Source organism: Penaeus japonicus, unplaced genomic scaffold (assembly GCF_977035675.1).
Source record: "Penaeus japonicus unplaced genomic scaffold, GWHDUDI00000001_assembly GWHDUDI00000002, whole genome shotgun sequence".
Lineage (NCBI taxonomy): Eukaryota > Metazoa > Arthropoda > Malacostraca > Decapoda > Penaeidae > Penaeus > Penaeus japonicus.
The window spans coordinates 12198159-12225658 of record NW_028234404.1 but is presented as its reverse complement, the minus strand read 5'-3'; the positions used below and the strand labels follow the sequence as shown (position 1 = coordinate 12225658).

The following is a 27500-nucleotide window of genomic DNA, read 5'->3' as shown; positions in this document are numbered from 1 at the left end:
CGTAAACAAGCCTTGCAGCGAGAGAGGAGCGAGAGCCTCGCGCCTTCTCTCCGAGCCGAGGGAAGCTGCGCCCGCTCAGTGTGTGAGTGTGCGAGTGCGTGTGTGCGTGTACTCGCTCGTGTGGACCCCCTGCCCATGTACGTGCAGCACTATATATGTGAGTGTGAGTGTGTGTGATGTGTGTGTGGCATGGTCGTGTGTGCGCCTGTGTGCCGCCTTAAAGGTGGCCGCCCCAGCCGCCGCGGCTCCCGCTTTGATCCCACGCGCTCGCCACGCCGCGCCCCAGCCCCTTCCTCCGCCGCCCGCCTCCCAAACGCCCGCCTCCCGCTACTGCTGAAGGCGAAACCCTTCTTCCTCACAACCAGACCGGCCTCCTCCTCTTCCTCCTCTTCTCGTCGGCTCTTCCCTGGCAACCTCTTCCTACTCTCTTGATTCTTCCTTCTCCTCTTCCTGCCACCGCTGCTACACCAGCGCCTCCAGCTATTCCATTTCCCTCTCCTGCTACCACTGCATCTCCCACACTGCCCTGCCACCATCCACCACCACCACCATCACCAACTCCTCCTCCTGCCTGCTTACACGCCTCCCCCTCCCTAACTTCCTGACTCTCTTCCTCCTCCTGCTGCTCCTGCTACTCCTGCCCTCTGGCGGCGGCGCTTCGGGACAGCCTCTCTCCTCTCTCCTCTCCCCTCTTACCTCTCCTCCCCCTGCCGCTCCTCCTACTGCTCCTCTTTCTGCTGCTTCTACTGCTGTTGCTACGCCCTTTCCCCTCCGGAGAAACGCGACCTTCTCCTGTTCCCAATCAGCGACGCCGCCCGTGGCCTTTTCTCGCCGCGTCCTCGCCTAAAGAGTCTCCTTCCTTCCTTCCTTCCTTCCTTCCCCGGATCTCCATCTCCACAACAACGCCACCAGATGCAACGGCAGATGCAACACCAGTCCCTTCCCTTCTCTTTTCGCTTTACCCTCCTCCCCTCCACACAGACTCTCTCTCTCTCTCTCTCTCTCTCTCTCTCTCTCTCTCTCTCTCTCTCTCTCTCTCTCTGTTCCCCTTTTCTATCCCCCCCACTCATCCTGTCCTCGTTTGCCATGCTTTCCGAGCATCAGGGTCGGCATCCCGGTATGCTTGCTACCCTCTTACCGGGATGTGCGCAGTGCAGTTTCCCCTGCTCTCTCTCTCTCTCTCTCTCTCTCTCTCTCTCTCTCTCTCTCTCTCTCTCTCTCTCTCTCTCTCTCTCTCTCTCTCTCTCTCTCTCTCTCCCACATTACTACCCTCCTCCTCCTCTTTCCACTCCTCTCCTTTTCATCTCCCCAATCGCTCTTCTCTCTTCTCCTTCCACACACACACACACACACACACACACACACACACACACACACACACACACACACACACACACACTCACTCTCTCTCTCTCTCCTTCCTCTCGATCCCGCACCTTCAAAGCACCCAAACACCCCTCCTCGTATTAAATATATCAGCTGTGTACCCTTCCACTACTACACCAAGCCCTCACGCCTCTCTCTCTCTCTCTCTCTCTCTCTCTCTCTCTCTCTCTCTCTCTCTCTCTCTCTCTCTCTCTCTCTCTCCAGATCTTTGTTTCTGATCATTATTAACAATATCATAATCAAAATCCTAGCATGATCATTGGCTTTTCTCCTCTTTCCCTGTTTCTCGCATATTTTGTTCTTTATTCGTTCTTCGTTCTTCTCCCTCCTTTTCTCTATTCCTCCCCCCCCCCCACTCTTCCCTCTTTACAACTTTCCTTACAACCCACTGGAAGAGAAGAAGGGAGGAAGGGAGGGGAGGGGGGGAAGGAAGAAGGAAGGGGAGGAAGGGAGGAGGGAAGAAGGGGTGGGTGGATGGATGGATGGATGGATGGATGGATGGATGAATGGATGGTTAGTGTATGGAGGGTCCCTCCTGGGCGCCTCCCTGACATTCCCTAGTGCATCTTTGGGAGTCTCACCGCCAGGCCGTCGCGAGTTATTGCACCAAAATTTTTGTTTGCCGTACATTCTCTCCTCCCTCCCTCTCCCTCTCTCTCTCTCCCATATGGAGAAATACACATTCAATCAATCATGCACCCACACATACAATAACACTTATGCATATACTAATGTAATTTTTGAGAGAGAACAGATGGCGAAAAAATAATGATAATGCTAATGAATTGTGGCAGAAAAGAATAGAAAGAAAAAAAAGCGAAAACGGAATAAAGAAAGAAGTAGAACAAAAGGATAAGCAAGGCACAGATAGCGGATATTCTCTAAGAGAAAATCCCCGAGAATCCTTAAATAAAAAATCGGACGGAAGAACAATAAGGACGGCAATTTCTTGAAAATATCGCCGCAAAAAAAGAGACAAGATATAACCAATCCAAGTTTACTTACCATTCTCTCTACTTATTCGTCCTTTATCGAGCTATCTATCCAATCCTTTATTTCCAATCTATGTAAATCTACACATCTATTCATTTACCTTGTTATTCATCCGTTAATTTCTTTAATGAGTTACCTCTTCATAGCCAAGGTCTTTTTCTACATCTCATATCTACTTTCCATGTGCAATTCCCTTCCATTATTTATTTGATGTTAATGAACATATCCATTCCTATATTTCATGTCAACTTATCACGTGCAATTGATTCCCTTACATGATCAACAAACAGAACAGTGACGTGGGCGTGTGTACTCACCAGGACCTCCTCGGTGGGCTGCGTCCCGACCACGCTGCAGAAGTCGCCGAAGTTGGAGGCGCACACCTTGCGGACCTGGAAGAGGGCGTCGGAACAGAGGCGCGTGAACCGCTCCAGGAACAGCCGCTCGGTCATCTCCCGCCCGATCAGCGGCGCCATCTTGGACATGAGCTGCGGTGCATAACGGGCATAATGAGGCTCTGGGTGCGCTAACGCTCTCTCTAGTAGGCTGGCTCGCTCGCTGCCTAGATAGATAGAAGCAGCAACGGCATTCTTACGCCGTAAGTCATGCCTGTTCGCTTGCTTTCACTACTCTTTCTCTACTCCCCATTTCTTTCCTTCCCTTCTCCTACTCCCTACCCCCTCCTTTCTCATATTATCTAACACACTCTATCTCCCTCTCCCTACCCCTCCCTCCCTCCCTCCCTCTCTCTCCATCACAACCGAGAGAACGTCCACACAGGGTCAGGTTCCCAGGTAGTGAGAAAAACAACATAATCTCCCCTCTAGATCACTTCCCTTCCTCCCTTCCCCCTCCTCCTCGCTTCAACTCCCCCACCCCCACCCCCAGCCCCACCCCCTCTCCTTGCAAATGCTTCTATACCCTGCCATCTTACTCGAGGTATCTATTATATATTTATATCAAGAGGAGCTTTTATATCTAATTAAATTCCTCCTTCACTTAAAATCTATATGTAAAGAAATGTATAATTCCCTTTGGGGTTAAACATTAGAATTCCAAACGTCAAAACATCACCTATTCCAATCTCTACACTATTGAGTATCACTTACAACACAGTACAGTTAATGATAGTTGGCACTTATATCTAATTGGCATTGCTGTTGCAAATAACGTATCGCCTAATTACGCTTAAGACTTTTTGCTTTACGTTAAGACACACTTCACATACTCATAAATGCGAGGTCTAAACTTATACTTATAACAGTGCTCAAATATGTATGCGCAAGAATTCAACATAAGTGATTTTAAGTGTATGTGTGTGTGTGTATTTACGAGTGTACGCTTAGGTCTAGGGGGCCCCGAGCCGGGTTCCCCCATGCCCCTGGGCAGGTCCTCGAGCTCCTCTCCGTCGTGGTGCCCCGCCGCACCGCTCATCAAAGCTGGCTGTGATATGACGCAACACCACACATCACACCCACTCTGATAAGCGACGCAGCGTTGGTGTTGCTCCTCTCTCATTACTCCTTCGGGCTTGAGTCGTGGCGCAGGCGCGAGAATAGCCCTAGCTGACGTACTATTGATATAACACCTCTAACATCTATTATAATTTACGTGTCATTATCCTTATCATCACCCTTGCCCTGTTCCAACACAAGAGACGGGCATATCAGAGAGAAGGGGGAGGGGGGCAAGGGGGAGAAGCTGGGAGAAAAGAACGGAGAGAAAACAGTAGGAAGAAAACCATTTAATTGAAGTTAAAAGTTTTTGTTGAATAATAATAATAATCATAATTCATTCTCACTCTCTCACTCTCACTCTCACTCTCTCACACACAAGCGATGAGACGTAGTACGGCTTCATCAGATCTCCCCTTGACTAATCCCCCCCTTCCCCCCCTACCTGCTACCACCCCCACCCCCCGAAAACCGAGCATTGAAAATAACGACCGCGGGGGCAGCGGCACACACACCATGTGACACGCAAACAATGTTTCTGACACCGCCCCTACGACACTGACCTTCCCCGTCATTCTCTAATGGCACTCTGGCAGAGGAAAAGAGGGGGGGGGGGAGGCAATGTGGCACCAAGGCCAGCTGACAAAGACACACAGACAGACAGACAGACACTCAAGGACACCATGTAGTCAAATAAAGTATGTGGTTTGCAAATGCGCTACATAACAACCCCTCCCCCTCCCCCCTCCCCCTCCCCATCATCTTACCCTTCCACTTGCATCGTGCACCACATCTTGCTTGCAATGATGAGCGTTGCAGCCCTGTTGCTACTCAAATTGATACCAATTGCCCTTCTTATTCCCGTAGCGTCATCGGTCTTTCTCTTTGGTTGTCTTCTTGTTCTCATTCACTCCTTTATCAAGAACTTCCAACCTCCTAATATAAGTCAAGGTGCAAGAGGTCAAAGGAGGAACAAGTGCTAAATCAAAAGAGAAGGGGCGACCGTTAAGTTCTCGGGTCTTCTTCCCTTCGGCTTTTCAAACTATCTTGCTTTCTTGATTGCTAAGATCACTAGTTCCGACCTCCCTACCTCCCCTCCCCCCCTCCCTCACTCACTCTATCTCGCACACACACACACACGCATACACACTTTCTTTGGGCGAAGTATTTGCCACAAAACTGATGTGGAAGAGAAGGAGAAGATAAAAGGAAGGGATAAAGGAAAACTGGATGAAGGAATATAAAGAAAAGAGGGAGGAAAAAAAGGGGGGCAAAAATTAGCAATAATAGTAGTTGTAGTAGTAGTAGTAGTAGTAATAATAATGTTATAATTGCAATAATATCAATAATGATTATATTATCAAAATAATAATAATAATAGTGATAATTCTCATATTCACGAAAACAGCCTACCTGGCGTGGACAGCAATGCCAATAGGAACAATAATTATAACACCAACAGCGTTATTAAACAATAAATATAGAAAATGAGGCAACACAGCAGACATGAAACACAACAATATAACAGAAAAAAACAATAGCGATGGCAATAGTGCACTTACGGGGCACGGGGCAAGCAGTATAGGTAGGGGTGGGGGGGGAGGGAAAGGAAAAATATGGGGGTAAGTGTGGGGAGGGGGAGGGGGGGTATTCCCTTTCGCTGGATGTGGTGCCGAGTTCTCGCTCATCAAAGCTGGCTGTGATATGATGAGCAGCTAATGACATACAACAGCCACTTTGTGAGACAGGACCCGCACAGCTGCTGCACTACAGGGACCCGCGTGCTACTTGGCTTGGCCCCTCCGGACGCAAATAATACTAATAGTAATAATATTGATAACAATAGTAATAAATAAATAATGATAAGGAAAACAATAATAACTATAAACAAAATGGAGAAAAAAGAGTCTTCCATAGACGGTACACAATCAAACAAACAAACAAGCCGGGAAAAGAACGAGGAGGCTTGGCGTACGACACAAGAAAAAGAAAAAAATAATAATGATAAAAAACAACAACAAACCCTTTTTCCCCGATCACCTCTTCAACCACATTAAAGTTTTTAATCACTAAACACTTAAATAGAAGTTTCCATGATACAATCGCACTCTCTTAGGCATAAATAGGAGCGAGAGAGAGAGAGAGAGAGAGAGAGAGAGAGAGAGAGAGAGAGAGAGAGAGAGAGAGAGAGAGAGAGAGAGAGAGAGAGAGAGAGAGAGAGAGAGAGAGAGAGAGAGAGAGAGAGAGAGAGAGAACATCTATCAATCAATCCATACGTCAGTCTATCGATCCATCATCAACAATAAACACAAACGCAAGTCAATAGAGGGGAGGGGAGGGGAGGGAGGGGAAGGAGATATGGAGGTAGGGCGGTTGGGAGGGAGGGAGGAAGAGAAGGAGATGAAAAAGGAGAGATAGAGAGAGAGAGAGAGCTCACCGGCACAAAATGCAATCGTAGTAATGACAGCGGCATCATCGGTATTATCAGCCCCACCATTCTCCATCACCACCAACGGCATCACCCTCACGATCATCACCATCACCATCAACAGCATCATCAGCACCATTATCAACATCGCCATCAGCAAGACGACCAGTAGAGCAGCCTCCGCCAGCGTCAAAACTCGTCAAGTAGGCTGTGATATGCTGTGTACTTCACACCACAGCAAACTTAACGGCTTCGCCACTGGCTCATCTCGACGTACGACCGAGGACGACACGACTAATACGGCGACGATAAGAGAGAGAGGGGGAGGGAGGGGGGGGGGGGGGAGAGGGAGAGAGAGAGAGAGAGAGAGAGAGAGAGAGAGAGAGAGAGAGAGAGAGAGAGAGAGAGAGAGAGAGAGAGAGAGAGAGAGAGAGAGAGAGAGAGAGAGAGAGAGAGAGGTGAAAGGAGAGAGAAAAAGAAGGGAAGAGAGAATGGGGGAGAAGGAGAGAGAAAGAGGGTGAGAGAGAGAGTGAAAGAGAGGGTGAGAGAGAGAGTGAGAAAGAGAGGGAAAAAGAGAAGGGGCGAGAGAAAGAAAGGGGAAAAAGGATGGGGGGGGGGGAGAAGGGGAGAGGAAAGGAAAAGAGGGGAAACCAATAGCAAAGTAAATGCGCACTATTCTCAAGAGGTATGGGAGGAGAGGACGAGGAGAGGCGAGGGCAACCTACATCATTACAGGGAAAACAAAAACACATAATCGCCTTTCAGAAGCTCATATTCTATATTCATTTTCCGTCCTTCCTCCTGCAATCTCGTTTTAAGCAGTCACTTTCTTCATGTGTGCATAGCATGCGAAAGGATGGGAAAGAAAAGAAAATAGAAAAAGGGAACAATCAATCAATCAGTCAATCAATACATATATGTATATATAAACATATATATACTTATACATATAAACATATAAATATATATATATAAACATATATATACATATACATATACATATAAACATATAAACATATATATATATATATAAACATATATATATATATATATATATAATATATATATATATATATATATATATATATATATATATATATATGTGTGTGTGTGTGTGTATGTATGTGTATGTGTGTACATATATCCACACACACACACACACACACACAAACACACATACACACACACACATCAACACACACACACACACACAACAACACACACACACACACATAACTACATATATATATATATATATATATATATATATATATATATATATATATATGTGTGTGTGTGTGTATGTATGTATGTATATATGTATATATGTATATATGTATATCTATGTATGTATATATGTATAGATGTATATATATATGTATATGTATATGTATATATATATATGTATATGCATATGTATATGTATATGCATATATATATATGTATATGTATATGTATATGCATATATATATATGTATATGTATATGTATATGCATATATATATATATATATATATATATATATATATATATATATATATATATATATATATATATATATATATATATATATATATATATATATATATATATATATATATATATATATATATATATATATTTATAAGATGGACAGAACAATAGGCGAGAGAGGAAAGAAAAACCTAAAGGTAAAGGCAGGGGATTGAGAAAAGATCGACGCAAAAAGGTCCATTCAAGGACGGAACCTCAACGCCCCCACATTCCCTCTCGCAATCCTTTCCCCCAGGCAACGACGGAGACGACGCAGAAGGCATCCAAAACACTGCAGACGCAGAGCACGACTGACGTAGACGAAGACGTAGATGCAAATTAGATAGCAATAGCAACACTACAGACGTCGACGTAGAAGCGGGTTTTAGGCCGTGAACGTCGGAGTTGTACGTCGCAGGTGGAGGCGACGCGAGCTCATCAAAGGTGGCTGTGATACGACGTCCATTCTCCGCGTCACACCCACTTTGACGGCTCCCGCAACGCCTCCCGATCGCGCCCTCGGGGACAGCGGCCTCCCCTCGACGGCGGCATCGACGAGGGACGGGAGGACGAGTCTCTCCTTCGCCCCATCTTCCTTCCCTGCTTCTTTCTCTTCTCTTCTTCTTCTCTCCTTACTTTCATCACCTTGGCGTCCTTTCGTGTTTTTTTTCTATTGTTCTTCCTTTCTTCCATTCTGCTCTTTCCTCCGCCCAGCCTTCCCTTTCTTCAATCTTTAAGCGGCAAGACGAAAACCTAGTTTTCCCTCGTCTTCTGCTTCTTTTCCTCTCCTCTCTTTCTATCTTATTTCTTCCTTTCGTGCTCTTCCTCGAGTCTGTTCGTTTCAAGAGAGGTTATATCTTCATTCCTCCCTTTTTCTCTTCTCCATTTCCTACTGATTTCTTTCAATTCTTACATAACTACGCTCTACACATCTGCGTACTGTCGGCACCGAAACTATAATCGCGCTGAGAAAGCTCCCTAATTTGAAGCTTCAGAGAGGGAGGGTGAGAGTGGGGGATGGTAAGAAGGAAGAGGAGAGGAGAGGAGAGGAGAGGAGAGGAGAGGAGAGGAGAGGAGAGGAGAGGAGAGGAGAGGAGAGGAGGAAAGTAGAGGAGAGGATAAATGATGAGGAAAGGAGAGGAAAGGAGAGGAAAGGAGAGGAGACGAAAGGAAAGGAAAAGAGAGGAGAGGATAAGAGAGGAGAGAGAAAGGACAACCAAAGCCCAAACCTCAAAAGGTGAGAAACGGGCGGCGTCGCGCGGGACTTGAAAGGGGTTGGAAGAGAGGGGCGGAGTAGGAATGGGCGTGGGGGGTGCGAGGGAAACAGAGACGGAAAGGAGGAAGAATCGCGGGCGTGAGGATGAAATGATCATCAGTATTCCGCCCACGTGGCCGACAGGGGAGGTAGGCGGGCGGTCGGCCTAAGCCAAACCACGACACCAACCCGAGGATCAATACAACCTGACGCCCATTCCCATTCTCGCTCATTCCGCTGTAGCTACGACGCTCCCGGGCCCTCCCTATCCCCCTCCTCCTCCCCCGGGGCGAGAAGTGAGTCTGTGAGTGTGACTAGTGTGACTAGTGTGTGTGTGTGTGTGTGTGTGTGTGTGTGTGTGTGTGTGTGTGTGTGTGTGTGTGTGTGTGTGTGTGTGTGTGTGTGTGTGTGCGCGCGTGTGCGCGCGTATGTGAGTAAATGCCCCTGCGACGTGCCCCACTCTCTCTTCCGAGGAGGGAAATCAGGAAACACAAGCTTCACCTGTCCAACCCTAATGACCTAATACGTCCAAGAAAAAAAAACAATAAGGGGAGAAAATACGACAAAAGATAGTTCAGGTAATTGGCCGGCCGCCCGCCATCACTGGCAGGTGGCTGAACGCGGGCGTGGGCGAGAAAGGGGCGTCGCGCACCCATCCGGGAGGGAGCGAAAGGGCGGCGGGCCCTGCTCATCAAAGCTGGCTGTGATAGTATAGCGATCAGCGAGCTATGACAAACCAGTTTGATGCCAGAGCCCGCCGCACGAGTCGGAGTCTCGGCCTCGGTTCCGGACGCTCCTCTTCGGCCTCTTCTGCAGGCGGGTCCTCCCCCGCTCGATCGCTCGCTCGCTCGGTCAGTGGGAAAACCTATGAGGCTTCTTTCCCGAAGTGTGCGTGTCTGATTCTCTTTTTTTCTCTCTCTCTCCGTCTAACGAAATGGACACAAGAAATGAAGTCGACGACACGTGCCAACTGGCAACTCCGACGATGACGATGACGATGACGATGACGACGACGACGACGACGACGCTGGAGAAAGCAACGGCGAGCCCCGTGAAAGACAAGGTAGTGAGATGTTGCCATGTCTTACATCTCACTACCCATGTCTTTCACAGCGCCCCCGCCGTGGGCGTGGCGACGCGAAGACTCCTTCCTCTTGACCTCGACTCTACGACTTCAACACAGAAACACTTCGGTGGCGGAACGAAGCCGCTCTACGATGACGCTGGCCCGAGGCAGGGACACGAATCGCAGAGATCGAAAGACACCTATATATCTACACATGCCTTAAGTTAACAAAATAAACACTTGTACCACGAAAAACAAAAGCAAATACATCCTTCTCTCCCTCTCTCTCTCTCTCGACAAACCGACCAAGCAAACAAAAGTAAACCTGCTGGCCCGCAGACGAATGCAAGGAAAGAATAGGCACCCGCCCACGAGTTCTCTTGAAACACCCTAACTGGCAACTGGTAACAGGCTAGGGAGAACACGACGAGGGAGCGGAAGAACAGCGGGGCGAAGAGAAAACGACGAACATTGATAATAATCAACCACCATCAAAGTACTATCAAGGATTAGTCGTAGGTCTTTTTTTTTTGTCTCTCTCCACTTTCATATCGATAAAAAAATGAATTACCAACTAACAAAACTACAACTGTGATAACCGTATTTAATGAAAAAATGGGGAAAAGATATCAGCCAGTCTCCCTAAAATCCTCAGAATCTTTTCCTTGGCCGACTAAATGGAAGAAATTGACTACATGAAAATTACCCAGTACATTCACCTCATGAAAACACCAAAACACATACACAATACAAGCCACAAACCCATCACCCCCCCCCCCCTTCCCCGCCGTGTCACGTCACTCCCTTTTACACGTGACTCGGATGATCCTGACCTGACTTGACCTCGCTTCCCCCTAACCCCGCCCACCTCCTTTCTTTCTCACCCTCCTCGACATCCGGCTGACCTGACCTGACCCAGCCTTCTTCTCATCCCCTTTCCCACCATGGGCACTCAGATAACATCACTGTATTAATACCATGACAGAACAAGAAAACCCTTATCCCTAACTCAAGTATTTTCCCCAATCCATTTAAAACGAACACAAACACGTGATTCACCGCAAAAAGCCTTGACATATCCATACACAAGAAGATAATAGTAATAACAAAAAAGCAATCTAGCATTTTCCTTCCTTCAAATCCCTCTCTTATCAGCCAAACAACCGGTTTGCGACTCACCGCCACGGCCTCTGTCTTGAAGTCGTCCATGGCGTCGGGGCAGGTGAGGTCCAGGATGACGGGGCACACCTGGTCGTGCACGTCCGAGCGGGACACCAGCTCTTGCTCCAGCAGCACCAGCAGCGCCGCCTGTGATGTCTTGCGAACCTGGAAGGGGGGGAGGGGGGGAAAGGACGGCGATGATGAGCTGCTGATGTATAGTGGGGGCAAAGATAACATCATCAACGATAATAATAGTGGAAGTAATCATCTTCCTACAAACAATAACAATTATAGTGGCGATGATAATGACGTCCGACTATTATTGCAAATAGCAACAAAAACTATGACAACGACAATAGTCATAATTTTCATACTCAGTAAAGGGAAATGTGACAAGAATCATGAAATAAAATAAAATAAAATCAAAGCGGTATTAGAAAAATTCATGTGCGAATAATAACATTAACATTATAATTATATAAATATCCAGGCAAATGACATACTACGTAATTATTCAATAAAAAAATACCTTTAGAACTTCACTTCTTATCATTCTTGTTTCGATCACAATCATTAGCATTATTATAATTGTTATTACTATATTTTTTCTGTTTACAGTCCCTCTCAAGCGCCTCTTTTTACACCTTGGTAACAATAATCCTCTTTCATCATAATAAGAAAAAAAACTCTTTATGAAACCTCTATCGGGCGGGATTCTACATACTGGGGAGCATACCCATAGTAGTGGCAATAACTATCAACAACAATAACTGCAACAATTGACCACTAACATGATCAAGACAACAACAATATTGTCAGGTACTAACAGTATCCTTATAATCCCTCTTCCCTCCTCTCTCCCCTGTCAGCTTCCTTCTCGTCGTCTTACTTATCCCTTCTTCTTTTCTTCCTCCAATTTCCTCTCCTTCTCCTGGATCCCTACTCCTACTTCTACTATTCCTACTCCACTATCAATCTCCCCTCCTTGATCCCTGCTCCCTACTCCTCCTCCTCCTCCCTCTCCGTCTTCCACACCCCCACCACCCCCTCCTCCTCCTCCTCCTCTTCTTTCTTTTTTCTTCCTCCCTTCTTTCCTCCCTCCCTCCCATCTCCTCCTCCTCCTCCCTCCCATCTCCACCTCCCGTTTCTCACCTGGTTATTGGGGTCCGTGAGGTACTTGACCACCATGGGCACCAGGTTGTTGGCCACGACCCCGCCCAGGTGTTCCGGGTACTCGTGGCACAGCACCGCGATCTGGGGCACTTGTTCCATGAGTTCCGTCCTCACCGCTGCCTCTGTCAAAGGAACAATGGACACGACGTTAGGAAAAAAAATATAGGTCGGCGAACGAGGGATGAGGGTATTTCAGCGCCACACAATAAGAAAACAAGAGGAAAAAACGAGGAAGCTCTTAATTCAAGAGGGATGCAGGTAGCGGTGATAGTGATTTTACAATGATAGGGATGATACGGGGCATTCCCCTGGTCCGAAGGTCGAGCCGGGATAAAGCGTCGCCGGGGAAGCTCACACAAATCTGCCTTGGCCAAACCTTCGAGGAAAGTGCGCGGGTGCACTTGCACGAAGGGCTATCAGATACATTCCAACGGTGGCAACACCCTCATGCGCAAATTCTCTCTCTCTCTCTCTCTCTCTCTCTCTCTCTCTCTCTCTCTCTCTCTCTCTCTCTCTCTCTCTCTCTCTCATATACACACACACACACACACACACACACACACACACACACACACACACACACACACACTAAACCGCATCAATTGGTATCGGTAAACACGGAAATATCAACAAGTTTCTAGTGAGTTTTGCAGCTAAAGAAACACTTCTGTGCATTTCTTATTTTATGTAAAAACCCCATTTCTTGTTCGTCTCCCGCGCATTATAGCTCAACTGAATTCATCGACAGGGCTAGAATATACATCAATAATAATACATAAATGAGTAATGAATTCATTCTGCGATTTTCGTCTTCCTGTCAATTATAACAGCATGTACAATTTTGGGAATGGCTGATCGTATCAAAGTGTCTTTCTATGCTTATGCTCGCTCTCTCTCTCTCTCTCTCTCTCTCTCTCTCTCTCTCTCTCTCTCTCTCTCTCTCTCACACAAACACACACACACACACAGAGTTGACAAAGGTGGTATCTCACGCAACTATTTCCCCATTGTCCATCAGCAAGAGAGTCTAACAACAACAACAACAACGATACTTCTCCTCACGAAGCTCAGAATTAAAGATACTAATACTAATTCTACAACAAAAACAGCAGTAATAACAAAAAATATAACAATAAGAATAATAAATATACAATAAACTAGTGATATGATAATGACCGCATTTGACCGACAACTCAAAACAGAACAAGCCACCCCACCATGACATGAACACGTGTATTTACGGTCATGTGTACGTAAGGTCGCGTGTTCGACCCGTGTACACACAGCAATCTGTAAGTACAGTGTGTGTATTACAATGTATACGTATGACCAATATATGCACAGCAATGTATGCGTTATCAAGTTAATGTAGATGATTTTCAAACTGTATCTATTTAATCTAACAAGAATGAAAATGAGATCTGCATGGTTATTTTATATAGAGTACTACAAATGTAAACATGTGATCAAATAAATAGTAAACAAAACAATATTACGATCGATATGCTGTGTATGAACCGGAGAAGGGAAGGGAAAGAGAGAGAGATAGGGAGAGATAGGGAGAGATAGAGATAGATAGAGTGGGGGAGAGATAGAGTGGGTGAGAGAGGGAGAGGGAGAGAGAGAGAGGGGGAGAGAGAGAGAGAGAGAGAGAGAGAGAGAGAGAGAGAGAGAGAGAGAGAGAGAGAGAGAGAGAGAGAGAGAGAGAGAGAGAGAGAGGCTAAAAAAAAAGAAAAAAGGAAAAAAATAATTTACCAAAAAAATAAGTTCCAACAGTAATAACAGTAATAACTAGCGAAGAAAAAACAACAGCAATAATAACGATAACAATGATAAAGAAACTAAAACTTCCCTTCTGAACCCGGTGACCTCAGCTGGGTGACGGCGGGGTTGATTCATATGTATATCAATCTTTTTCCTACATCAAAACTAACTATAACAATCATTACATACGAAAACGTAAAATAACACTGATTTAGAAATCTCCATAATCAATATCAGAAAATATATATCCTCCTAAACTCATGGCCCTCTACAGTAAAACATTCTCAAAAAAACGTATCCTTTGTCTCGTTCTTATAGTTATATCCGCCTGTCAATGCGTTGTTTTCTGTATTCTCCATGTTTACCTCATTTGATACACCTTTGACTGGTTTTGCTAATGTATCCTAAACCGTTATTCGGGTTGGCATCCCGCTGCGTCCTACAACCATTATTCGACCCTGACCTCCCCCCCCCCACCGGCCAATACGAAAAACAAAAATTATTCCTTATCTTTCCACCGATCTTCCTCCTATACTTATCCTTAATGTTTCATCTACCTCATTACCATTACTTGGTATTCCTCAACGAATCAGTTATCTATCCCATCGTTTCGACCTGGTCTATCCATCATAGCCCTTTTCCTGCTACCCTCTAGCCTACCCACCCTGTCTGTCTGTCACCCAACCTTCGCTAGGCCTCAACCGCACACAAATCCGCACTTGGGTCTCGAAACACAAACAAACATAGGCCTCTCCGACCGCGCCTCGTCCAAAGGATTAGAGTTAACACTTTCATGCACATTTCCGACCGATCCCTTCCACCGGGAGTGTAACTCTAGCTTTTTCTTTTTTTATTTATTTATTTCTTCTCACCCCCCCCCCTCCCCCTCCCTCCTCACCCCCATTTTCTTCCTCTTCAACTTGATTATACTCTTCGCTAGCTCTCAAGCTAAGGTTCTTTCCGCAAGATTAATCTCTTCAATTAGATCTGGCACTAGATTCTTTATTTCGTTCGGTAGGTTAGACACACGCACGACTCGCTCCATTTTTCACTGGACTCGACTCCTTTGAGTCTTCCGAGTTAGTCAGACTTTTTTCTTACAATATTCCTCTTCTTTCTTTTTCTTTCTTTCTCAATGAACAGATTTGATTGATTCTTCGGAAGCACTGATTGGATCTTACTTATATTACATTCCCCGCCCGTCAAAAACTGATCGTTCTCCCCGGATGGGTTTACGATGTTTTCATTTGCTGTTCTCGTATTTCCTCTAAATGCCATTCCCTTTGCATAAGTCGGAAATTAACGTCCTTTCGTTCTTAAGTAATGTATATGGAAAAAAAAAAAAATACTTGAAAAGAAAAAATAATCACACGGCCGACTAGCTCCTCCGAAATACAGACAGAAAGCGATCGATTCCCTTTCTTTAGCCTCTTAAGGGCTGCCAGTGATGAAGCTTTGTGCATTCCATTTATTGAAATAATGATGACAATGACAATGCTCCCGGTATCAAGAGCAGTGCTAATGAAGAGAACGAAAGTAATCCTAACAATATCAAAAATCAAATAAAAAAAAACTCGAAAAAAAACTAAACACGTTAAAAACCTTCAGTAAGGCGGCGAACCCGAACTTGCTTTCTCATTACTTTAAAAAAAAAAGTATAACGTATTTACGTTCGAACTTGCTTTCTTATTACTTAAAAAAAAGTATAACGTATTTACAAGACTAGCTTACTCTGCGAGAGCTACTATTTCGTCACTGTCACCTGGACGAACCTTGAAAGGCTTCGCTACTTATACGTTAATCTGGAGCTCTCTTCGCCAACTGACAAGGAATAATATTAATACTAATATTAATAGTAATAATAATATATATCCTTAATAATAATAATACTAATTTATAACAATAAAAATAATATATATATCCTTATGATTAGGAACAGTACGAATGCTACTGACGATGATGATGGTGGATATAATTAAGACAAAAGGTAATAGAGATAAAAAAAAAAAGTAAAAATATGCAATTATAAAGAGTGGATATGAAAACAACAACAAACAAAACAAAACGCAAGAAAAGTAGATGTAGAGTTTGTACGCATTAATAAAACTTGCACATAAGTGTGTGTGCATGATGAAATAGGGAGAGGGAGAGGGAGACGGTGAGGACAGAGAGAGAGAGAGAGAGAGAGAGAGAGAGAGAGAGAGAGAGAGAGAGAGAGAGAGAGAGAGAGAGAGAGAGAGAGAGAGAGAGAGAGAGAGAGAGAGAGAGAGAGAGAGAGAGAGAGAGAGAGAGAGAGAGAGAGAGAGATGGGAGGGATGAGAGAGGAAGAGAAGCGGGGGATGAGAGACGAAAAGAAGAGAGGTTTGAGAGAGGGAGAGGAGAAGGAATTGTGAGAAAAGGAGAGAGAAGAGGGGTTGCGAGAGGGAGAGAGAAGAGGGATTGAGAGAGGGAGAGAGGAGAGGGGTTGAGAGAGGGAGAGAGGAGAGGGGTTGAGAGAGGGAGAGAGGAGAGGGGTTGAGAGAGGGAGAGAGGAGAGGGGTTGAGAGAGGGAGAGAGGAGAGGGGTTGAGAGGGGGAGAGAGGAGAGGGGTTGAGAGGGGGAGAGAGGAGAGGGGTTGAGAGAGGGAGAGAGGAGTGGGGTTGAGAGAGGGAGAGAGGAGAGGGGTTGAGAGAGGGAGAGAGGAGAGGGGTTGAGAGAGGGAGAGAGAAGAGGTGTTGAGAGAGGGATAGAGGAAAGGGGTTGAGAGGGAGAGGAGAGGGGGATGAGAGTGGGAGAAGGAGAGGGGAGGGAGAGAGGAGAGAGAGTGTGTCAGAGAGAGAGAGAGAGAGAGAGAGAGAGAGAGAGAGAGAGAGAGAGAGAGAGAGAGAGAGAGAGAGAGAGAGAGAGAGAGAATAAATAAAAATAATTCAAGCCATCTGAATACCTAAACCTGCATAATGCCATTGCAAAACCAAGCGAGAGCCAACTTGATGCTGGGTATAAAACAAAGTTAAAAAACGGCAAAGGAAGCACAAGCTCGACTTAAGAAAGCAAGATAAAAAACTTTTTTTTTTTCGCCACATGCAAAATTGGTTCTTTTCATATGGACAAAAAAAGGTCTTACTTTGGATATGTCTTTACTCACTGTTTTGTCATTATTATGATTACCATCATCATTATCCCTTTCAAATGAACTCGTCATTTCACCTCATCAGAATATCCTAAAAGCAGGCTATGAGTTAGGATATTCTTCTGTAAGTGAACGCTTATATTGAACTGACTCATTAATTATTTTGTATCATACATGTTTTTTTATTTACTAATCCCCGAGTTTGAAAACCCTCCGGTCAGAGCACGCACATGCAAACTGATAATAAAGATAATTTTAATAATAATTATAATAATAATAATAAAATATAATAAAGAATAACAAAATCAATCACAGCAAATCTCAAACAAAGAAATAAACAAAACAAAAAATAAAACATCACAAAACTCAGCGAAGTAAAGCAACTGATTAATACAAACAAAGTGTCTGCATCTGTGTGTTTGGGAATAACGAAGGCATAAACAACAGAGTAATGATAAGTAACTATTAATAGCAGTAAGTACCAAGGTGACAATAACCATGACCACACGAGGGACCAGCGGCCAAAGGGTACGACCCACGCCCACGGCAGCCCCCAAGCCGAGGGCGGAGCAGCCTTCAGGCCGCCCGTCTTCCTCCTCCTCCTACTCCTCTCCTCCTCCTCTATCCCCTAGCGTTGCGCCCGCAAAACTTACCCTCAAGTAAGTCCCAACTTATGGTTGTGTCCGAGACTGCCTCACCAACACCTACGAATACAAAAACAAAAACAATACAACACATCACAAAAAAGGAGGGAGGGGACGGGATGGGGGAGGGGTGGGGGTGGTTGGGAGCCTCCCAACGTCATCGTCTGTTTCCTTACTTCTTTCTTTCTTTCTTTTTCCTCTCTCTCTCTCTCTCTCTCTCTCTCTCTCTCTCTCTCTCTCTCTCTCTCTCTCTCTCTCTCTCTCTCTCTCTTCCAATCCTCCCACGTTCTTCTCTCTCTGTCTGCGTGTCTGCTTTGGGTTTCCCTTTTCATCTCTCTGTATCACTCTCACTCACTCTCTTTCTCTCACTCTCCCTCACACTACACAGAACACGACCACCGTTCCTTTTCCACAAACTTTCCTTGCAAATCTTCCTTCTCTCTCTCTCTCTCTCTCTCACACACACACACACACAAACACGCACATACTACACAGAGCAAGACCGCCCCTCCTCTTCCACAAATGTCCCCCTACAGCCCGCCGCGCCTCCCTTCCCTCGGTCACCACTCCCTTTTCTATTTCTCACGACCTTGCTACTCCCTTCCTCCCCGAACACAACTGACAGCAACAGAGAGTCGCAGATCTCACGCCAAAGCCACAGACATCGTGGATTCGCTCCCACTGTGCACCCTATACAAAAAAGGATACGTGTGCACTTAAAAACAGCATGCTTATGTGTGTATGTATATACATGCATACACACACTACACATTCTCTCTCTCTCTCTCTCTCTCTCTCTCTCTCTCTCTCTCTCTCTCTCTCTCTCTCTCTCTCTCTCTCACACACACACACACACACAATTCTCCCAAAACTAACACATATACTCTCACACAAGGGTTCAAACACACAAACGTGTACAATCACGCACGTACGTACACACCCATTCATATTCAGACACAACTAGAGATACATACATGTATATAGGAAAGTGTATTTCTATATCTAGCCTTAAGAAATACGTATACAAACTTATTGTATATAATGTTACATAAATCCTGTGTCATCTCCACATCATCCACTTATCTTATGTGTTAATTCTTATGCTAATTCTGAGAACCCTAAAGCAAGAGTGTCGTTCGGATAGACCTTCCGTCTCGTCTTATTTCCCACCGAACTAAATCTTCAACCTCCACTCACTCTCCTGTGTGAACCGACGGGTACGGTCTATTATCGCATGTACACTACGTGAATTCACACATTCGGGACTGAACCGCTCTACACCCTCCCCTCCCCTCCCCCTCCCCTCCCGCCTTGCAATGGTGCGTGCCCGCGGTGGAATCCTCATCCGTACCTACGGTGGAGTGAGGACTGCTAGAACTAGATTTAGCGGTGGACTCGTAGCGTTTCCGTAACATTTTATCCTCCCATCCGTGTCGCAGCGCTCGAGTCTTTAACTACAGAGAGAGAGAGAGAGAGAGAGAGAGAGAGAGAGAGAGAGAGAGAGAGAGAGAGAGAGAGAGAGAGAGAGAGAGAGAGAGAGAGAGAGAGAGAGAGAGAGACTGCAACAACAGAAAAACAAACGGGAAATTTAGAGAAGCACAAAAAAAGGAAGTGATATTGCTATGTGAATGAATGATTCTCTACGAGATTCCACCACAAGAGGACACAGGCAAACAAACGGGTTAAAAAACAAACAAAAATTACATACACATTCACAATATTCTCCAACGACATCTCCCCCTTCCCCCTCCTCCCTCCTCCCTTTCCTCCTCCTCCCCCTCCTGTCCCTCCCTTTCCTTGTAGGCGAACCACTTAGAGAAGAAGAAGTAGAGGAATAGAACGAAGACGTAAGGAAACGGAAAGAAAGAATAAGACAAAGAAGAAGCTGAATAAGAAAGAAGAGACAAAGGCGAAGGCGAAGAAAAGAGAACAATGCAGAGAAGCAAAAGAAGAAGAAACAAGACAACCATGGAAAAGGAGGGGAATAAAAGCCAACCGACAAAAAAAAGAAAAAAAATCGGGAGAAGAGATAAGAGAGAAGAGCGAAGAGAGAAGGGAAAAGGAAAGGGAGCTTCAGTATCAAAGGTCTCATCCAAAAGAAAGACAACCTGACAGGTCAAAGGTGTTCCACGATACGTACCATCGTTCGACGAGAGGGAGTTCATGATCTCCAAGACGGTGTGTACATCCTCGGGCACGCCCACCACCGCCCGCAACGTCTCCTGTATGCTCCGCGCCACCATTTGTCTGCACGGAAGAAAGAGAAGGAAAAAAATGAATAAGAGTGAACTGAAGATGAGATGAATAACAGGTGAATGGAGAATGTGATGCGCAACAGATCAATGGAGAATGTATGCAACACATGTATGTTGATATGTCTGTATATATAGATATAGATATAAATATAGATATAAATATAAATATATATATATCATTAAGAAAGACAAGATGGGATGAATGGCAAATGAATAGAGAATGAATAAACAACGGACATGTATCTCTTCGTTGTGAAAGATTCATCAATTAAGACAATAATACTGATACTGATGATGATGATGATGATGATGATGATGATGATGATGATGATGATAACAATAATGATAATAATAATACTAACAATATGATAGGGTCTGCATCAATAATGGTATGACAATAAATGCTAGATCAACAATAAGCACTTTTCAACCATAATAATAGCTCTAATAATGACGATATTACCAAAATGCTATAGTAGGTGATGAATATAATAAAACAACAACAACAGCAACAAGCACTCCATTCTTTCACCCCCCCCCCCAACAAAACAAAAACGTTATCCATGAATCTAGCTCTTCATAGTCAGAAAAGATATACTCACTCAGAACGATTCGACAACATAAATAAATAAAGATCAACTCCTCTATCTATCTATCTATCTATCTACCTATCAATCTATCAACTAAAAAAATCGTGTGCAATCCCGTAGCCATGAAACCGAAACTCACGAGCTCACGTGAGACCGGTCGCGTCTTGGGCGAAAACTTATTACAATCTCTTTGAAAAAAAAGGGGAAAAAAAGGAAAGCCTTTCTCTTACCCAGTTTTCATTCTTTCTTTTTGTTTACTTTTTGCTTTGTTCTTTTAAGCGGGGAGACAGGGAAAGGGGGGCGGAGTGAGGGAGGAAGGGAAAAAGGGGTAGACTGACTTCGTCCGTCTCCTCAGTCTCCTCCTCCTCTTCCTCCTCATCTCATCTGTTCCTCTTCCTCCTCTTCGAGAGAGAAGGATAGAAAGGGAGTGGGAGGGAGTGGAGAAAGGGAAAGAGAGGGAGAGAGGGAGAGAGGGAGAGCGGGGGAGAAGGAGAGAGAGAGAGAGAGAGAGAGAGAGAGAGAGAGAGAGAGAGAGAGAGAGAGAGAGAGAGAGAGAGAGAGAGAGAGAGAGAGAGAGAGAGAGAGAGAGAGAGAAGGGGGGGGGGGGGAGAGAAAGAGTGAGAGAGAGAGAGTATAGAGTAGAGAGGAGAGAGAGCGAGTGACTTCTACAGGGCCCCGCACACGCACACGCACACACATTCCCCATTCAGCGAGTTCGATCGATATCTACGGCCGAAGGGGAGCCTTATAGAGACCAACCTGGCTGTCGTCACGTGACCTCCAATCACCCTTACCTACACCTACAGACCTATAAACACATACACACGCTCGCTCCCTTCCTCTCCCCCCCCTTTCTCTCTCTCGCTCTCGCTCGCTCTCTCACTCTCTCTCTCTCTCTGTCTCCCACGCACATGCACAATCATACACACTATTCCGACGCCACTACTCAAACGAGCCGCCCACGTGGTGCACACCCACATGCAAGCAATATCGCGGGAAGAAAAACTTCAGCCATCTACATCCCATCTCGAAGCTCCCTTGCAACCTTTTGATCAAGTACTGGTTTCAACGGGTATTCCCCACTAGTTACAGTGATACAGTAATGCTTGTGATTTGAGAGAGAGAGAAGGGGGGAGGGGGCCAAGGCTAGGAAGGAAGGAAGGAAGGAAAGAAGGATGGGAGGAAGGAGGGAAGAAAGAGAGGGAGGGAGGGGGAAGAGGGAGAAGGAGGGAGGGAGAATATATATATATATATATATATATATATATATATATATATATATATATATATATATATATATATATATATATATATATATATATAGAGAGAGAGAGAGAGAGAGAGAGAGAGAGAGAGAGAGATGGAGAGGGAGGAGAATGAGAGGAGGGAGGGAGAGAATGGGAGAGAGAGGAGAGTAATTCGGAAAGAGAATAAAGTGAATGAAGAGAAAAGAGACAATAGAAAGCAAAGAAAAGAGAAAGAAAAGAGAAAAGAGAGAGAGAGGAAAGACAATAGAGAGAAAAAAGGGAAAAAGAGAGGAGAAAGAAAGACGGGAAAGGAAATAGGAGAGGGCCACTAAAGAAAACGCCAAGAGAGAAAGGAGAGAGAGGAGCGAGTGGAGAGGCAAGAGGCGAAGGAGACGTAACCAATTCAGAAAATGGAATCACAAAGCTACGCCTCCGTCATACCCCCGACAGCAAACCATCTGTCTTGAGAGCCGCCCACACGAGTCCCAGCATCTTGGCAATCACGGGCGTAGCAAAGCAAGGAATACTATATGCCAGCCTCGATGCCGCTTTTCTCCCTCGTGTCATCGAGAAGAATGTGAGAGAGGGAGAGGAGAGGAGAGGTGTGAGAGTGAGAGGAGAGGTGTGATAGTGAGAGGAGAAGTGGGAGAGTGAGAGGAGAGAGAGAGAGAGAGAGAGAGAGAGAGAGAGAGAGAGGGAGAAAGAGAGGGGGGAGAGAGAGGGAGAAGGAGAGAGAGACTGGTGAGAAAGATGAGGTAGAGGTAGAGGTAGAGGTAGAGGTAGAGAGAGAGAATGGGGAGGGAGGGAGGGAGGGAGAGTGGATAGATAGATAGAGAGAAAGAGAATGGGACGGGAAAGAGAGAGAGAGTGGATAGATAGATAGATAGATGGATAGATAGATAGATAGAAAGAGAATGGGAAGGGAGAGAGAGGGAATGGGGAAAGGCAGAGGGAGAATGGAGAAAGAATGGCGAGAGAGAGAGAGAGAGAGAGAGAGAGAGAGAGAGAGAGAGAGAGAGAGAGAGAGAGAGAGAGAGAGAGAGAGAGAGAGAGAGAGAGAGAGAGAGAGAGAGAGAGAAAGAGGGAGAGCGAGAATGGGGAGGTAGGGAGGGAGAGAGAGAATGGGAAGGGAGGGAAGGAGAAATAGACTGGGAAAGGGGGGAAGGAGAGAGAGAATAATGGGGAGGAGAAAAAGAATGGGGATAGGGAGAGAAAGAATGGATATATATATATATATATATATATATATATATATATATATATATATATATATATATATATATACACATAGAGAGAGAGAGAGAGAGAGAGAGAGAGAGAGAGAGAGAGAGAGAGAGAGAGAGAGAGAGAGAGAGAGAGAGGAGAGAGAGAGAAGGAGAGAGAGAGAAGGAAAGAGAGAAGGAAAGAGAGAGAAGGGGAGAGAGAGAAGGAGAGAGAGAGAGAAGGAGAGAAAGAGAGAAGGGGAAGAGGGGAAAAAGGGGAGAGAGAGAGAATGGGATAGGGAGAGAAAGAGGGATATATATATATATATATATATAATCTAGAGGCCCGAGGAGAGAGAGAGAGAGAGAGAGAGAGAGAGAGAGAGAGAGAGAGAGAGAGAGAGAGAGAGAGAGAGAGAGAGAGAGAGAGAGAGAGAAAAGACGATCCATCAAGCACCCTGAACGGTAATAATCACACATTATTAACCTAAAACAAGAGAATAAACGTCATTGAAAATTACTGAAATCAATAAATGATAATAAATAATAGAAAATATCGCAACAACCTGCCCTCCACCCTCTCCTCTTTGTCTCTTTCCTCTTTTTCCTCTCTTCTCTACGAGACAAATGACAGATAAGTAACTGAAAGATATCGCATGAAATAAAGCAAACGATGTAAAGGCTTTAAAACACACACACACAGACGGCTGAATTAAACAGACAGAGCGACAATGACACACAGGAGAATTTTCTCGTCTACATTTTACTTCACCAAAGCCCAGCCTAAAATAAATAAAGAAAGAAACACAATAAAAGTAAAGAAAATGGCTGACGGGAGTACGCATTTCCACCGAAAATCAACGCTGAAACCTTGAAACGCTCAACTGTACCTCGATTGTCCTGAAGATTCCGCGACGCCCTCTTTCCGCGTGTCCTGCGGGATCGCCCATCCAGGCGGCGCAAAGGACCTTCAGAAGCGAACCCCGCCACACCTTTTCATGACCCATAGACGCCATGTCGCTAACTCGAGCACGAGTGAGCGAGTGCATGGCGACGTCGGCGGTTTCGAGGGCATGACACTACATCGAAGCGCCCAAAGGGCCATGAGGAGGCGGTCCAGCGGATACGGAAGCAGCGGGCAGTGCGTGGGCACGGGCGTAGGCGCGAGGACACAGAGGCACAGGACGAGCGGAGGGGCAGGCAGACACACTCAAACAAACGTAGGCGGGCATGAGGTGCCCCGCTCGACGCCGATCCCCACGGCATTACTACGCCCACAACAGCCAATGAGGACGAAGGCCGTGGAACAGAGCCGCGAAGTGGGGTGGGGGAGTGGGGTGGGGGAAGTAAAAGAAAAGGGGGGTCTTTGCCCCCTAACGCCCCCTTCCCTTCACCGGGATCAGAGAACCTCGTTACCTTAGCGTTTTTGCCACAGGTAAAGCCGCTCGGACTTCCCGTGCCCGCAAAACCACGACGAAAATGTTCAGCAAAAATTAGCGGCTGATCGTTAAAAGACAAGAGGGGGTCCGCGGGCGTGAGTGTGAGAAGGGGGGCGGGGGAGGTTTAGGGGTGCAAAAGGGGAAAGGTGGAAAGGTGGAAAGGTTGAGAGGGGTAAGAATGCTGAGAGGGAAGGAGGGAAGGAGGGAAGGAGGGAAGGGATTGGGGGGGACGGGGCAGATGGAGTGAGTGAATCTCCCCCCTTTAATCAGTCTGACGATACGATAAATAACAGACCAAACATCTGCTTCTTCCGAACTAATAGACTAACGTAGTCGCTGGCATCTACCCGCATAGACAGATAAAGACAAGACGATAGCAAGACAGACAGACAGACAGACAAGACCCAGAAGGCAGAGCTACAAGGGGAAACCGATCCTTCCGCCATTTTTCTTTCGTACCTTCCCTCCTTCGCGGCCTACCTCTCACACGACGCCACTACGCACGCTACTACTTAAGGAACAATAAAAGGGGGGACAACACTTCTTAAAATTACTTGGGGAGGGAGAGGGGAGGGGGGGAGGGGGGCAGAAGAGGAGACAGGGGAGGAGAATAAAGTGAAAGGCAGGGAGGTGCAGGGAAAGGGGTCTCTACGGTTCCCCTCTTTTGCCCCCCCCTTTCCCCTGCACGTGTCAAACGCCACAACAGCAACGGGAAGCCGAGCGACATCTCTCCTCGTCCTCTTTTCAGAGGAAGGGGGGAGACCGATAAAGGAAACGGGACAAATATCTGAGAATGAGAAAGAGAAACAGAGAGATATGGATAGATGGATAGATAGATAGATAGATAGAGAGAGAGAATACTCCTAAAAGTCTCTCTCCACACCTCAAGTCTCACTCTCACACACACACACTACCGAAATACCAGGCAGAGAGGAAGTGGAAACTCAGCTCGCAACAGACTCAGCAGACAAAAAAGGGCCACAAATTTGCCAACGAAGAATGAGAGGAAAAAAAATGGCGTTTCCCCGATGTGTTCGAGGCATACACTTCCCCGCGGAGGCGCTGCAAATGGTACGTATCGGTGCGTAATGAATAAACTCTAAACCTCTCCATCCCTTTGTGGGGGAGAGGAGACGAGGCGAGAGGAGTGGAGGGGAGAAGAGAGGGGAGACAAGAGGGGAGAAGAGAGAGAAAACAGAGAGAGAGGGAGATGAAGAGAGAGAGTAAGAAAGCACAGAGAGAGAGAGAGAGAGAGAGAGAGAGAGAGAGAGAGAGAGAGAGAGAGAGAGAGAGAGAGGGAGGGGGGGGGGGGGGGGGGGGAGAATATGCAATTAGAGAGATAACATAGGAATAAAAAAAGAGAATAAGAGAAGAGAGGAAAAGAGAAATCGAGACATCCTCTCTTCAAAGTAAACTATTTCAAAAAATCAATTCTACCTTATGACGCAATTTAAGAAAGTCTAAAAGGTCACATTGTACCATCATAGAAATACAAACACGCTAAGCACAAGCATAAATAAACATACTGTACACATACATAATAAACCCACCCGCACAAACATATCTGTGTGTGCCTTGATCTTGAGATGAAATTAAGCTTAGATAAATTTAGTTAATCAATCCCCATCGATATGAATGAAGCCAGATCGAATCGCAACAGGTTATCGCAGATTTCACCTTTCTACTCCGAAAACATATCTAACGAGTTATATCAAAAACTAATCACATAGAAACACATACACACATCGAAGGACAGAGTGACTAACATCGAATGCCATAACAAAACGAAATGCAATCAAATATCCACCTTCCTCCTTTATAGCAACACTTGCAACAAACTAAAACACCCGTTGCAACTAACCCCCTACCCACCAACCAGCCCTAGCTCTTATCCCCCCCCCTACCTTCCAACCCCCGCCCGACCCACAACCCCCGTGTCCCATGACTTGCCTCTTCTCAACCCGCGGGCGCCATTGCAACACCACGCCTAAGAAAAGGCCAAGAGGTTAAGCAGCAGTGGGCGGCGGGGGTTCGTGTGGCGGGAAGCTAGGTCACCAAAGGTCTTGCGCGTGGACCCCTAACTCTATCCCCCCCCCCCCGCCCGAACTTGCCCCCTTCAGGATTTTATTTATCTATTGATCTATTTTACATGGCCTTTAGAATTGATGTCTTTACTTTGCCCCCTTGCGCCTTATTCGTGACTTTTGTTTATTATCTACGTCCCTACATCGAGATAAAAAAAATGGTACCATGACCTAGCGAAATCACAGGAGGTGCCCACCACGAGACTGCCAAGCTACAGGTGTGACGTCACCTCAGCCCCCCTCCCCCTCTCCCCCTCCTAATGCAAACACGTGGTTGTCATCTTTTTTATCATAATCATTATCATTTTTGTTTGTTTGTTTCTAAGCGTCATTATGACATTATGGAAAAATCATTTTTTAAAAAGGAATATAATACAAATACACATCTTGTCATCCTGTGCTTGGCTTCACACATCAAAAAAGGGGGCGTGGCTGGCAGGACAGCATCTCACTGCCATTGGCCGAGTTCTACCCAGGTCCTCTCTTGCGATTGGTCGACACGTGTATGGCAGCGTGGGTAGACGAGTCATGATTGGCTGGCGACGGCGTGGGCGGGGATGCTCGCTTTTCGCGGCATCCGCCCATGGGTTTATTTTTGGAGGGGAAACTAGCTGACAGCGGGGGGAGGAAGAGGAGGGGAGGGGCTAAGTGGGGGGCAGGGGGGCTCGACGCCTATTGGAGGAATGTCTCCACATATCACCCAATTACGTGTTCTCTAATAATAGCCTTTCATAAGGGG

General features: G+C 45.8%; 1 protein-coding gene across 11 annotated transcripts in view; it reads right to left on the bottom strand.

The window, feature by feature from the left end:
* The window catches only part of LOC122261795 (serine/threonine-protein phosphatase 4 regulatory subunit 1), a 148166-nt gene that overhangs the window by 28914 nt on the left and 91752 nt on the right, over positions 1 to 27500 (bottom strand). For 6 of the 11 annotated variants that reach the window (XM_086547183.1, XM_086547205.1, XM_086547169.1 and 3 more), the window contains exons 2-6: positions 20085 to 20191; positions 17954 to 18004; positions 12407 to 12549; positions 11273 to 11419; positions 2697 to 2867 (exon numbers count right to left, since the gene is read on the bottom strand). In XM_086547183.1, coding sequence (XP_086403309.1) covers positions 2697 to 2867; positions 11273 to 11419; positions 12407 to 12549; positions 17954 to 18004; positions 20085 to 20187 — 615 coding nt within the window. In that variant the 5' untranslated portion in view covers positions 20188 to 20191. The remainder of the gene's footprint in view (positions 1 to 2696; positions 2868 to 11272; positions 11420 to 12406; positions 12550 to 17953; positions 18005 to 20084; positions 20192 to 27500) is intronic. The other 5 variants (XM_086547194.1, XM_086547203.1, XM_086547174.1 and 2 more) reach the window with 1 other exon arrangement.